At 37.3% G+C, this 16,105-nt stretch overlaps 1 protein-coding gene across 6 annotated transcripts in view; it reads right to left on the reverse strand.

Annotated features, from left to right (window-relative positions):
* Positions 1-692: 692 nt before the first annotated feature.
* LOC106870969 (diacylglycerol kinase epsilon) overlaps positions 693-16,105 on the reverse strand; it is a 230,670-nt gene continuing 215,257 nt past the window's right edge. For 4 of the 6 annotated variants that reach the window (XM_052978393.2, XM_089347109.1, XM_052978395.2 and 1 more), the window contains one exon: positions 693-10,093. In XM_052978393.2, coding sequence (XP_052834353.1) covers positions 9,980-10,093 — 114 coding nt within the window. In that variant the 3' untranslated portion in view covers positions 693-9,979. The remainder of the gene's footprint in view (positions 10,094-16,105) is intronic. The other 2 variants (XR_016240656.1, XR_016240655.1) reach the window with 1 other exon arrangement.

Below are 16,105 nucleotides of genomic sequence, written 5' to 3' on the forward strand. Positions count from 1 at the left end.
CTTTGGCTGAATGCCCTTCCTCTTGCCAACTCTTGCCTGTTTCCAAGCAAGATAATATTTTTCCATAACTAGACATGTTTTCAAAGAATATTGGAAATCAATGACTTTCATTTACAACAACCATGCAATGCTAAGACAAGGAGAGACAAACATACACACAGAACAGGCTTGTGTGTGTGTGTGTGTGTGTGTGAGTGTAAATGACTGACATAAGAACAGGAGTTAAATAATCACTTTCATTACCTTACAACAGTTTCTGTTATAAGGAACCATGCACCTAGATGTGTGTGCTAGTATACCATTTTGTATCTTCTCTGGAGCCATTTGAATGAAGTGTTTCTTTATTGATGAAAGTATTTATACAGCAGTAACCAAGCAGAAACATAATGGCGACATATACTGATGGAAAAGTGTGCTGATGAAATGTTCTACAGTTTGTTGAATGCTCTTCAGAGAGGTAAACCAATTTCCTTACCTGATTGATAAAAGAGATATCTAGCTGATATATCTAGCAATGAGTAATTAAGCTATAATTGCAGTTAGCTTAATTTGCATATTTGCACTTTAGACAACTTATCATTAATTAAACAATAAAACAATTTTATGCTATGCATGATCTGGAGTGAATCTGAAAGATTGAGTTTTCTAATATTTCAAACTTCTTTCAACTATAAACAACAACAACAATAAAATAATGAGAATACTTTTTTTAATCAGATCTCTTGTTTTCATAGTGTAGTTATAACTTATAGATGAATGAGATATATAAAATACAGAAGATATAAAAATACTATACAAAATATTTAATCTTAAAAAATAACTGTTTTTGTTACTTAAAGAAAATGGGAGATAATAGCAAGCAACATTCAAAATTGAGATTGTGGAAGAGGATATTTACCACAGCCTCTGTGTATGTGTGTGTGTGTGTGTGTGTGTGTGTGTGTGTGTGTGTGTGTGTGTGTGTATACACACACACATACAGGGTGTCCCAAAAGTCACTGATGGGTTTCAATTTTTAATAACTTCCTTAACTTTACAAATAAAAGCATGAAATTTGATACAATATAAAGGACATAAACAAAATTAATATGCACAAGTCAAATTTTGCAATACCGCTACACTACATATGAAAAATGACATTGATTAAATAGCATTTTCGGCTTTGCTCGCCCATGCTCTTTCCAAAACTTGCACCATAATACCCTCAAGAGTTTCAGACCCCACTTCTCTGATTCCTCTATTGATGTTCTCCTTCAGTTGCACCAGGGTCTCCAGTTTGTTGACGTAAACCCTCTCTTTCAGGTATCCCCACAAGACTTAACGAGCCTGGATTTTTTCTTGTGGGGATACCTGAAAGAGAGGGCTTACCTCAACAAACCTGAGACCCTTGTGCAAATGAAGGAGAACATCAATAGAGAAATCAAAGAAGAGGAGTCTGAAACTCTTGAGGGTGTTATGGTGCAAATTTTGGAAAGAGCACGGATGTGTGAAGTGGAAAATGGCTTCCATTTAAGCAATGTTCTTTTTCATATGTGATGTAGTAGCGTTTTAAAATTTGACTTGTACATATTAATTTCCATTATGTTCTTCATATCATATCAAAATTTCATGCATTTATTTGTAAAGTTAAGGAACTTATTAAAAATTGAAACCCATCAGTGACATTTGGGATACCCTGTTTATGCATATATGTATATACACATACACACACACACACACACACACACACACACACACACACTATATACACATACATATGCATGTGACTACACATGCGCACATGTATATATATATATATATATATATATATATATATATATATATATACACACATACATAGCATACATAAGTTTGGATAAATACCACAGTCAAACACCATACACACGTCTATATACCATAATGTAAGAGTTGTAAAATGTATTAAAATGATATTTTGCGTAGTAAAAACATTATCTGATATTAAAGTCAGTATGCTGATTAGATGGCTAGGTGCTTATTATATCAAAAGTTGACAATCTAATCTGAGCTCTCACCGCAAAAATACTCTTGACAGATGTAAAATGCAGAGTAGACAGTCAACTTTTTATATATTAAACATACTTATATATATATATATATATATATATATATATATATATATATATATATAAAACGAATAAACACACACACATATACGTGTACTATATATACAAACAGATAGATAGACAGATACCATAAATAGACACCCTTCCCATTAAGGAAGCATGGTACTCCTAAAAAGCTTGATGGAACATGTGTATAATGTGTGTTTGTCTGCATGTAATGAAAAACAGAAAATGAAGAATTATGGATGTAGATTAAAGATTAACATATTTCTTGAAAGGAATTTGTCTGTATCCTTTCAAGAAATATGTTAACCATTGTTGTATAAGCTCATAAAGGCCTAATGAGATTCTGCCCCATATAGCTGAAAATGATGACCAATTCTTAGCATACGACCCTACCCAAATGCTTAGAATTACTATTCACATAGGGCATGAACTGAAACAAATATGTAGGTTTTTGGCAGCTGCCATTTCTTTCAGAGCTTTATAATTTATTTGTATTCATCATTATCATCATTATCATCATCGTTTAACGTCCGCCTTCCATGCTAGCATGCGTTGGACGATTTGACTGAGGACTGGCGAACCAGAAGGCTGCACCAGGCTCCAAGCTGATCTGGCAGAGTTGGATGCCCTTCCTAACGCCAACCACTCTGAGAGTGTAGTGGGTGCTTTTACATGCCACTGGCACGAGGGCCAGTCAGACGGTACTGGCAATGGCCATGCTCAAAATGGTGTTTTTTACGTGCCACCTGCACAGGAGCCAGTCCAGCGATACTGGCAACGACCTCGCTTGAATGCTTTTTCATGTGCCACCGGCTCAAGTGCCAGTAAGGCGATGCTGGTAACAATCACACTCAAATGATGCTATTTACGTGGCACTGGCACGGAAGCCAGACGGTGTACTTAGCGCTCTACTGGCACAAGTGCCAGTCATTGAATTTGATTCAATTTTGATTTCACTTGCCCCAACAGGTCTTTGCAAGCTGAGTTTAGTGTCCAATGAAGGAGAAGTTGGCATGGATGCCAGTTGTCGAATTTGGATTGATTTCATTTGCCTCAACAGGTCTTTGCAAACAGGTATGCATAAGTGGGCTGGCTACACCCCTGGCAGAGGCCTCAGATTATGGTCTCACTTGGTTTGCTAGGTCTTCTCACGCACTGCATATTTCCAAAGGTCTCAGTCACAAGTCATTGCCTTGGTGAGGCCTAATGTTTGAAGGTTGTGCTTCACCACCTCATCCCAGGTCTTTCTGGGTCTACCTCTTCCACAGGTTCCCTCAACTGCTAGGGTGTGGTTATAAAAAACTTTCAAACTCATAATATCATACAAATAAATTATTTATACATCCATAATTTTCCATTTTCTTTCTTTCATTATTAACAATATGTATTACTATAATAATCCCTAACATATTGTCAAGATTTTCTCCTTATATAATAATGATTAACCAGTGAAATGTTTGGATTATTTAATCCCTAATGAGGACCTGACATCCTCAAATTGACTATATATATATATATATATATATATATATATATATATATATATAGAGAGAGAGAGAGAGAGAGAGAGAGAGAGAGGGAGAGAGAGAGGAGAGCTCTCCTATTAAGGAAGCGTTGCACTCCTAAAATCTTGCCACAACATTGCAATTCCAGAAGATTTGTGATTCCTTTAACTTCCATGTTACTGGGAAGGGAAATAAGAAACTAGGTTTTTGTCTTCCTTGTGGCCAGATTTGTAGGACCACAACACTTCCTTGACAGAAGAAATACCAGTGTATCTGCGTGCATGGAAGGAAAGGCTATTTAAAATAATATTATAATGGTTCACCGTATATTAATTGCATCCACTAATTCATGCCTGCATGAAAAAGAGATATAACATATATGTGAGGTAGAGAGCCTGTTTTGTAAGCTAGTAAAACTGTTGCATGTAACAATGGAGTTTCCTTTTATATATCAATTTAAAAACAGGAGGACATGTAGTATGTCCAGAAGATGACCATCACTGAAAATACCAACCAAATGAAGGTTTTATCTTGTAAGTTACATCCATTTCAAAGATCTACTTGTGTAGAGGTGATCAATGTTTACCTAACAACAATAGTTAGAGCTAGGATAATCATGCACACATACTTTGTCCAATTAGTTCAGTGTTATAGATAAATGAGTTGAGTTGTGAAGCCAGCAATAACAACTAGCTATATTATCACTGAGAAATCTCCATTTTCCCAACACACACGCACACACAATTAGGTAGGGATTTCTATGGAAGTATGAAGGCTGTTGATATGTAGTTGATACAGGGCTGTTTAAATTTGTTTATTCAGTATATTTGATGAACATGGAGAGTTGTTTTTAAGAAGGATGAACCAAACCAATCTATATTAACCGGGATTATATATGTAGGATTTACTTATTAACCCATGATAGGGCTAATTTTTTGAGTTGAAGATTCTGGATTTCAAATGTTGTCATAGTAGAGTAGATTCTATTTTAACATCCATTTTCCCATGTTGGCATGAGAGGGATGTATCTTATAACATCGTTGCTATGAGGTCCAACTTCTTCATATGTGGCCTCAATACTTCTGATCTGCTCTTACTTATTCTCCTGTCATAAGTATGTCATTCATATTACAAACCAGTACAAGTCATCTAACACCTGTAATGAGCAACAACTTTCTCAGTACACTTTAAGTTTGTCTTATATGCAAGTTAACATTGAATTCCCAATAAACAATACATTTGTGACCAGCTCAAGCCGATATTCAGTAATCAATGCCCTTAACAATATTGTAGTTTCAGATTTAGATTCTCATTTATGTTTTCTACTCTGATTTTAGTCCTTCTTTCATGTCTAGAGGGATATCTGCTATGTTCTGATCTTGCAGCCAAAATGATTGGGAAGTAGATTTTATACATTGAGATTAATAATAAATTTGCTTTCTTTCTTCTTTTGTTATGTTTTAGCTTGAGGTTATAGGAATTAGAAAGTAAGAAAGAGCAGGAAAGAAAAAGAAATCAAAATGGAGCAAGTGAAGCAAAGATAATTTAGATGTGGTAGAGAAGGCTGAGAAAACAAAAGGAGAGTAACAGAGACATTTAAAGGAGTGGAATAGAGAAAATTCAAAAATGGACGGTCAGCCCCTTTGGTTTAAATATGAAACATCATTCCATATACACATATCTATTTCTCATTATTCTCTGTTGATGAGGACCACCCAAAATGAAGGTTTCTCTTTCATTTACCAACATTTCAATATACAGAATGGCTGACAAGTTAAGTTGCTGGACAACTGACCACAGAATCATAAATTCAAGTTTTACTACAGTCGTTAGGTTGTTAAAATGCATAACTCTTCTAGCTCCAAATTTACAAAACAAGTTTTACACCTCTTTCATAGTTCAGTGCTTTGCAATAGGAAGGCCATCCTCTTGTAAAGCCAAGTTCCTTAATAACAGACCACTCCATCCAGAAGAAACACAAAACTACAATTAAGGGTATTCTATAATGATGATGATGGTTGTAGTAGTAATAGTAGTAGTAGATGACATCACCAAGTAGGCAATGTTTGTATTGACTTCTGCATTTTGTCAATAACAACTAAATAACTGCAGTCATTTCATTAACTTTAATTAATCCATTAAACAGAGAAATAGTTGTTGCTTTTAGTCTTTAATTGGTAAATCATTCCTGGGTTAAAGATATCAATGAGGGAAGGAAACAGATATTTGTTGTTGATTGATATTTATTTGCAGGAGGCTGGACAAAAAACATCATTTAAAGTAAAATGGAAGACTGCACAGAAGCAAATGGGATTCACTGGGGTTTTATAGCAAAAATAATACATTATTGCAGAGATTTAGGGATTATGAAAATGAAGAGTTAATGATGAAAAGTGAGTATTGTACAACTGATATCAAATATGTTAATTGGAGGGATACTGGTTGGATCCATGTAATGATATTTGGTTGTATAGGTCAGCAAGGCTTTACTGATGGAAAATATGGGTAGGGAAGAAGTTCTAGCAGGTTGTAGTCTAGAGGAAAAGAGTTGAAAAAATGTGAAGAACAGGATTTGCAAAATGAGTTACAGTAAAGAAAATAGATAGCACAGTTTTCTATTTTAGAAGAGTAGGGCCTATTATAATAAGATTAAATGATACCCAGAGAGGACATATCACAACTATGAGACAGTATGATGTAATGTATTGGTGAGTGAAAGTTTCATAATAAATTGAATGACATTTTTTGAAGGAAGCAATCTCAGATGTTTATGTAGCAGTCGTTGCACCTTCGAAATGTAAACAGGAGTGGCTGTGTGGTAAGTAGCTTGCTTACCAACCACATGGTTCCAGGTTCATTCCCACTGCATGGCACCTTGGGCAAGTGTCTTCTACTATAGCCTCGGGCTGACCAAAGCCTTGTGAGTAGATTTGGTAGACGGAAACTGAAAGAAGCCCATCGTATATATGTATGTATATATGTTTGTGTGTCTGTATTTGTCCCCCCAGCATCGCTTGACAACCGATGGTGGTGTGTTTACGTCCCTGTAACTTAGCGGTTCAGCAAAAGAGACCGATAGAATAAGTACTAGGCTTCCAAAGAATAAGTCCTGGGGGCGATTTGCTTGACTAAAAAAAAGGCGGTGCTCCAGCATGGCCGCAGTCAAATGACTGAAACAAGTAAAAGAGTAAAAGAGTAATATCTTAGGGTGGATCACAGAAAGATAGATAATTTTTAAGGTCAGCAAGAGGTCATCACTGAAGTATTTTCTAAATTTGGTATCCTTTTAATTGTTAGTGATGTAAAGGTGCTGTGTAATGTTGTTAAAGATTGTGGAGTAAAGGGGCCTATGAAGGTTTTAGTTGTGTGTTTGTCATGTTTGTTAAGTGGTGTGTACATATGAATAAGAAAGTAGGAGCAGTGTTGTAGGTACATTTCTTTGGTATGAATAGAGATGGCCTGTTTTTGGTGCTATTAAAACTAAGTTGTCAATACTCAGAGCAGGATGCAATCAAAATCTTTGTTCTTGGAAGTGGGGCACATCTGGGGAGATATATGTTAGCTGTGATTAGATGGCACTAGTGCTGGAAGTGAAAGGTAATACCATCTACTTAGGAGTGTATGGAGTTACAAATAACAGAGAAAAGGGTCTCCGTGGTGGGGGAACCAGGTAGTCAAACAGAAAGAAAATAACAGACAGACTGACAGATTGCTAAGTAGAAAGAAAAAGTAATAACTAGATAGAAACATAGAGTAAGAGATATAGAGTTAGGGAGACTAGACAGAGAGAAAGAGAGAGAGAGGATAAAAATGAGTGAGATAGACAACTGAAGAAACAGACTAAAAGAAGGATATATATACATACATACATACATAAGTCAAAAGATAATCCAAGAAGTGCCAAAAGCACAATACCAAAGGGTATGAAGATGGCAGATTAGTTCCACACTTAACTCCCATTTCTGACTTGGTCAGAAAATCTTCATAACTCCAGAAAGGATAGAATGCAGAGTCTGCACCATATATAGAAAAAGGAACACAGAAAACAGTCAGTATTAATGCTGTATATAATATACATGTACTTAATGATTTGGCAGACATCAATTGCTTGAGCATAAAACTCAGTTACATGAAAAAATACTGCACGACCCTGAGTAATGCTGATTAAAGGGACTGGTGGCATTTGTTTCTGTAATTGAGTTTTATGCGCAAGTAATTGATGTCTGCCAGTCTCATGAAGCATGTGTATATTATATAAATTATTAATACTAATTACGCTTTCTATGTTCTTTTTTATACATATGTACACACTACACACACACAAGTGGACAAATCCATCAGAGAAGTAAAAAAAAAGAATAAGAAAGAGAAAATTGAGACAAAACAAATCCAACTATGCAAGATAGGTAAGCAGCCAAGTAGGTCAATAGGTATGTAGGCAGCCTGGTAGACATCCATGTAGGTGGGTAGGTTGTCTAACTTAAAAGTCCTAGAGGTTAAAAATAATGACTGCAAGGGAATGTTATTAGGCTTCACAACAAACTTTTGATAAAGACAATCAAAAAGTAAAGTTAAACAAAATCCATGTACATAAGGTGGAAAAGAAAGGAAGCAACAAATCAATAAACAAAACTATATCCCCACCACTTTCCCTCTAAAACTACCCCTCTCTCTCTCTCTCACCAATACCCACAGTCTTCACTACCACGACAGCCTCAATTACTCTAACTCTGTTCATTGTATATCTGCCCTTCTGCAGTTCACCCATTCCCCCACTTTGGGTCCTATACTAACCACTGTTTCCAATCCTCCTTTCCCAAATATTATTCCACAATGTTCTTGAAAACATTCTTCTAACAGAAGTTCAAACTGAAGTCTCAATCATATCAATGCCATCATAGGTGGGGGGGGGGGCCTATCCCTTGCTCTAGCTACAATCTTTCTTTCACTGTTTACATAAAATATTGAAATGTTTGACTTTTGTCAAACAGAAAACAGTAATAACGGTTTCTACAAGACTAGCAGTTATGAAGTGGGGCAGGTGTACAGTTGATACATTGACACCAGTACATAACTGATATCTTATTTTATCAACCACAGAGGGACGGAAGGAATAAGTTGACCTAAGCAACATTTAAACTCAGAATAGAAAGAGCCAGAACAAATACTGCATGGCACTCCAACAATTCTGCCAATCTCCCATCTTAAAACAATAATAAAAATAATAATCCTTTCCCCTATAGGCACAGGACCTGAAATTTTGCAGGAGGGGACTAGTTGATTATATTGACTCCAGTGCTCAACTGGTACATGTATTTCATCTGCTCTAAAAGAAAGAAATCAAAGCTATCCTTAACAGAATTTGGACACAGAATGTAAAGTCAGAAGAAATGCCATTAAGCATTATATCCAACATGATAACAATTACCCCAGCTTGTCACCTTAACAACAACAATAATAATAATGATGGTTTCAGATTTTGGCACAAGGCCAGCAATTTCATGGGAGGGGTAATAAGTTGATTACGTTGAACCCCAGAATTCAACTAGCACTTATTTTATCAACCCCAAAAGGATGAAAAGCAAAGTAGACTTTAGCGGAATTTGAACTCACAACATAAAGGTAGATGAAATACCGCTAAGCATTTTCTCTGGCATGCTAACAATTCTGCCAGCTCATCATCATCATCATTTAACATCCGTTTTCCATGCTGACATGGGTTGGACAGTTTGATCAGAGCTGGCAAGCTGGGAAGCCACACCAGACACCAGTCTGATTTGGCATGGTTTCTGCACATGGATATCTTCCTAATGTCAATCACTTTACAGAGTAATATAAAAGGTATTTTGAAGGAAAAAAAATCCAAAATAAACAGAACAACAAATGTAAAAGCAAAGAAATATATAATCTTTTCTAGTATAGGTACAAGGCCTAAAATTTTAAGAGAGGGGGGCTAGTTGATTACATTGATCTCAGAGCTCAAATGGTACTTATTTCATCGACTCTGAAAGAATGAAAGCAAAGTTGACCTTGGCAGCATTTGAACTCAGAACATAAAGATGGAGGAAACACTGCTAAACATTTTGTCCAGTGCAGTAATGATTCTGCCAGCTCACCACCTTAACAAAGAAATAAATATTAGTAAAGAGTATTTTGTGATGGTAGAAGCTGCACATATGTCTGTATATGCATGTATGTGCATGTAAAGATAATTTTATATATATATATATATATATATATATATATATATATATATATATACATACATATATATGAATGCACTCCTGTTATTGTAGATTTCTACACTGGAATATATATGTGTGTGTGTGTGTGTGTGTGTGCATGTGTGTGTTTCTTTCTTTTGTCAGTTTATATAGCAGATATTCAGCAAAGAGACAACATAGTAGCTTTACTACGGTGGGTGACAGTCATCTCCACAGGTTGTTGGAGCCAGGGTTCACCATCAACTTGCATTGGTGCTGTACAGTTTAATGTAATCTGTAAATAGAGAAAATAATAATAATAATAACAACAACAACAACTTTTTGTAGGTGTAGTTTTCCTAGGGGAAAGTAGGAGAAAGTTATTTCTGATCATGGAAAAAAAACAGAAAATTCTTGAATTGTCATCACTGTCATCATCCTCCTCCTCATCCCCTGAATTTACACAAAATAAAAATGTAGCATTGATATCTCTTGTCTCCCAAATTAAAGAAAAAATGCCAAGTAGCATGGCCCCCACCAAATAAGGACCAACTGAAAACAAAAAATTGCATGGTTGATATCCAGAATGTCATAAAGTGGCAGAAGTTGACTGACAACAGACAAATCAATGTCTTGAAGGTAATGGACTCAAAGTAGAGATAGACAACTTTATTGTTGCTGCCCAAGATCAAAATCTTAGTCACAAGTCATAGCAGCATTGCATTCTCAAAGATGAGAGGACAAAATGGGTATGACATGTGGAACCTGCCACATCATTGCTGACTCCTCAGTATTGAGAAAAACGCAAATTATCTAATGTCACAAGGGAGTGGTAGACCTATACTGAAAAATCTGCAAGAAATTGAGCATTAAAATCTTTAAAAAGATGGTAGGACCACAAATCAAAAACAGTTACCAAGAATGATAATGTTAGTGTAGTCAGGCAGGGGAATCAAAGCAAACACACCAGATATCATAATTAAAACCCCAAAGATAAAACCTTTATGTTGAGTGGTATGACAATACCTGCCAATCCTAACACCTCAATTATGTTCACAGAAAAACTATCTAACCATTGTGAATTAGTCAAAAACTTTGGAGAGTGTTGACCATTATTAGAATCAATGCTACAAAAGCTGGGATGGTTGAAGAGTGTCCTTTTAGACTGGAACCTGGGAGTGCTTACTGTCATGAAATCAGATGCCACTGAGTTGAAAGTAATCATTACTCTTCTAAAGGAATTTGAGATGGTGGCAGGGGCAAAATTCACCCCAAAATCAGTGGGCTTGTAGCTCAGCACCTGGAGAGGCAAATTCACGTCATCTGAGAGTATAACAGGATATTGGACCAATGGACTGTTAACGCTACACAAGGTTTGATTTGGTCACAGTCTTCAGCTAAACCAGAATTGGGCATGATAGGTGTCTAATTTTACTCAGAAATGAACCTAAAGGAAGCTGTTGCTGAAAGGTTGGGTAGAGTAGCATATGCCTATATTACCTCAGCTATTATTTATCCCTTGACCACCTACAAAGATTTCTGGACAGTGAGGGTTAGATTAGAGCCTGGTGTGTGGAATGTTGTCAGGCACACATTGTCTACCAGTCAGGCAATGAGATTAGTGAAGGGCAATCTATAGATGGTCAGTGAGATGGAAGAACATCATTACTCTTCCTTGCTCTAAGCATCAGAGAAAATGAACTGGCTAATTCAAAGGACTTTTGTGCCAGAACTATCAAGAATAACACAGAAATATTTGGCCTGGCAAATACTACAAAGGGTTCAAGATGAACTCTACAGGTATAAAGGTCTGATGTCACTTCGTCAAGCGTCTTTTTGTCCATGTCTTTTGGTCCAACATATTTTTTTCTGATAACTTTTTTGTCCAACAACTTTTTGACCAGTTTCAAATAAACTCTTTAGAAAACAAGGTTTATATTCACAGAACTATAATGAGCCTTGTTATAGGATTGTTATTATTGTTCTTTTTCCTTCTCTGTTAACATTTTTACTTTCTCTTTTTCCTTCTCTCTCTTAAGTATGGTGCTGTGTACAGAGTGTGCTGCAAATTTAGTGTACACATTTTTAATTTACCCATCCTGAAATGACAAAGTTCATAGTATCGACCAAAAACAAAAGAAAAGTAGTTGATGAAAGTAATTACATCTCCAAATTTCATTCAAGCAATACAAAACTAGGAAAAGAATACTGGAGATGTGACAAAAAAAAGGCTGTTTTCAGTGTGAATTCATACAGCAACGGAAAACAATGAGCTGAAAATGATTTATTTCTCTAGTGAGCACTTTCATCCAACTGATGTAGATTCATTAAATTTTAGAAAAGCAGTTGCAGAAATAATACATGAAGTGGTGGAAAACATAGCAGCAAGTTCATGTAGCATAATAGCAGCTAAGTTTATGCAGCTAACAGAAAATACTTGCCCTCAACTTCTTCGTTTGTCTGTACTTTCAAGGGCTATTCAAAGGTGCCAACAAAAAAATTTTAGATTTCCCACTAATCTAGGGATTAGAACTGGTTTTGAAATATGTGAAGAATATTGTAAACTTGATAATGGCAAACAGTTTCTGAGATACGATTAGGGTATTGAGAATCAACAGTGCATACTAGTATTTGCATCAGAAATTGCTCTTCAGGATATAGCATCATATCGTCATTGGACATGTGATGGAACATTCAAAATTGTGCCAGAACAGTGGTTTCAACTGTTTAGCATTCATGTGCAAGTTAAAGGTAGCAATTTTCTATGGTTCTTTGCATTACTGCTGAATAAAACAAAGCAGACATACAAATTATTTTTTGAGCAATTGAAAATTATGCACCTAATGAAATATCTGCTTGATCTCAAGGCAGATTTTGAAGTTGCAGTACATAAGGAATCTAATTCATCATTCTCTAATTCATCTATCATGGCATGTTTGTTTCATTTGAGCTAATCAGTATTTTGAAAAATTACAGATTTAGGCCACAAAGAAAAATGCAATAACGACTCTGAATTCTGTCTTAAAATTCGATGTTTTTCAGCATCAGCCTTCGTACCCATTGAAGATGTCGAAGAGGCCTATGAAGAATTAATAGATGATGAAGAAATATCTGTTGAATTCATCATTTATTTCGATTTGACTTACATAGGTGTTGTGAGAGGAAAAGAGCCTTGGTAGAAAAGAAGAATAAGGCAATCAATGAACAAACAATGAAAACGTATCAACACTTTGGAAAGAAAAAAATGAGGTGAAATCAGGAAGAAGGAGAAATATCAGGAACTAGAATGTAGATATAGGATAAAGAAAAAGGGCTAAATGTATTTCTTAAAGACCTGAAACAAAGATTGCAGGCTAAAGTGAGAAAGATCAAGAGATATGACCAAAGAATTGAACAATATAAAATCAACACATTGTCCCAACAAGATCAGGAAAGGTTTATCAGCGCTGAATGGAAAGGTTAACAGCAGTGAAAGACTGGATGCTGAAGAAAATAGGAAGTTTTGGAGTAACATTTCGATAACGGAAGAAAGCAAAATGAAGATGCTGAATGGTTAAAGGAATTAAGGTCAGAGAAATATGAAGTGAAACAGAGCAATATAAGAATAACAACTGAAATGGTGACCAAGCAGACAATAAAAATTTCAAACTGGAAATGCCCAGGCCTGCATGGAGTACAAGGGTATTGACTGAAAAGTTTCCTAACACTACACAAAAGAATAACTGAGCAAATGGATAAAATGATCAACAATAAGGTGGAAATCCCAAAGTGGTTGACCACAAGTAAAACAGTTCTTTGTCAAATGGATCCTAGTAATGCAATGGATAATTATCAGCCTATCTCCTGACTAACCTGATGTGGAAGTTGATGACAGAAATAATGTCTAATTGTGTGTATTACTTCTTAGAAATGAATGACAAACTGCCAGTGGAACAGAAGGGAAGCAGAAGGAAAAGCCAAGGCGGCACTGGCAACGACCATGCCCAAAATGGTGCATTTCATGTGTCACCTGCACATGAGCCAGTCCAGGGGCACTGGCAACGATCTCGCTCGAAAATCCTACGAAGGCCAGTCAGGCAGTACTGGTAATGGCCACGCTCAATGGTGTATTTTATGTGCCACCCGCACAAGAGCCAGTCCAGGGCAACGGTTTCACTCGAAGGTCCATACATATGCTGCGGACACAAGTGCCAGAAAGGCGACGCTGGGCACAGGTGCCATCACGATTTCGATTTCGCTTGCCCCAATAAGTCTTCGCAAGCTGAGTTTCGTGTCCAATGAAGGAGACGGCGTTGGCATGGGTGCCAGTCGTCGAATTTAACTCGATTTCGATTTCACTTGCCTCAACAGGTCTACGCAAGTGGAGTTTAGTGTCCAATTTAACTCGATTTCGATTTCACTTGCCTCAACAGGTCTTCGCAAGTGGAGTTTAGTGCCCAATTTAACTCGATTTCGATTTCACTTGCCTCAACAGGTCTTCGCAAGTGGAGCTTAGTCTCCAATTTAATTCGATTTCGATTTCACTTGCTACAACAGGTCTTCGCTAGTGGAGTTTAGTGTCCAACTTAACTCGATTTCGATTTCACTTGCCTCAACAGGTCTTCGCAAGTGGAGTTTGGTGTCCAATGAAGGAAGGTACACATAAGTGGACTGGCTGAGGCCATAGATTTAGGTCTCAATCGTCTCTCTTGCACACCACACCTGATGCTTCGTCAGTTCAACTTTTCTCTCAAGGTACTGATACCCTGTCTAGTATGCACACTGACATTACACATCCATCGGAGCATACTGGCTTCATTCCTTGCGAGCCTATGCATGTCCTCAGAGTCATGGCCCATGTTTCACTGCCATGAAGCATGGCTGTTCGTACACCTGTGTCATACAATCTGCCTTTTATTCTGAGAGAGAGACCCTTTGTCGCCAGCAGAGGTAAGAGCTCTCTGAACTTTGCCCAGGCTATTCTATTTCTAGCAGCTACGCTTTCAGTGCACCCACCCTCACTGCTAATTTGGTCACCAAGATATCGGAAGCTATCAACCACTTCTAGTTTTTCTCTGTGGAATGTGGCAGAAGTTGTTTTCTGCACATTCACAGTATTTATAGCTCCTGAACATCTGCTACATACAAAAATTAACTTCCTAGTTAACCTTCCTTTGATATTGCTGCACCTCTTATGTGTCCATAGCTAGCACTGGGTGCATCTTATAGAGTTACTACCCACTCCTTTACTACAGATCGAGCAGGGCCATCTACCCGAAGGGGTTTGTGTTTTGTCTGCCTTCCTACTTATTAGGACTTTGGTTTTAGCTAGGTTGATTCTAGTCCTGGCTTCCACACCTGAAACTTCTCCTCTAGTTCTGATAGTGACTCAGCAATTAGTGCAAGGTCATCAGCATAGAGGAGCTCCCAGGGGCATCCTGTCTTGAATTCCTCTGTTATAGCCTGGAGGACTATGATAAATAGGAGGGGGCTGAGGACAGAACCTTGGTGGACCCCTACCTCCACCCGGAATTCTTCACTGTACTCATTGCTAACCCTTACCTTACTGACAGCGTCTCTGTACATGGCTCGCACTCTCTCACTAACCATTCTTCTATCCCTAGTTTCCTCATTGACCACCAGATGAGAGATCGGGGGACCCTGTCAAAGGCTTTCTCCATATCAACGAAAGCCAGGTACAGAGGTTTATCCTTGGCTAGGTATTTCTCCTGAAGCTGTCTTACCAGAAATATAGCATCGGTGGTGCTTTTCCCTAGCACGAACCCAAACTGCATCTCATCTAAACTGACTCGCTCCCTAAGCAGTTGAGCTATGACCCTCTCCATGACTTTCATTACCTGATCTAAAGGCTTGATACCTCTGTAATTATTTGTATCTAAAGCGTCACCTTTACCTTTGTAGCAGTTGACTATGGTGCTGCTACACCAGTCATTGGGTATGACTCCTTTGTGTATCACCTGGTTTATAATATGGGTGACTAGGCTATAGCCGACACTGCCAGATATTTTGAGCATCTCTGCAGTGATTCCTGATGGGCCGGGGGCTTTCCCTGTCTTACCTTGATATGAAATCACCATGTCGCGCACATATGGTTGTGATGCATGATGGGTATATTCGGCTTCGTATATTTTACCCCAGTGTCACTTTGATGGCATGCACTGCTCTCTCACTCAATAATAATAATAATTCATTCTACTGGAAGCACAAAGCCTCAAATTTGGAGGAATGGATTAAGTCAATTACATTGACCCCAGTACATAACTGGTACTTATTTAATCGATCTCAAAAGATGAAAGGCAAAGTCAAT

Source organism: Octopus bimaculoides, chromosome 2 (assembly GCF_046866305.1).
Source record: "Octopus bimaculoides isolate indiv1 chromosome 2, ASM4686630v1, whole genome shotgun sequence".
Taxonomy (NCBI): domain Eukaryota; kingdom Metazoa; phylum Mollusca; class Cephalopoda; order Octopoda; family Octopodidae; genus Octopus; species Octopus bimaculoides.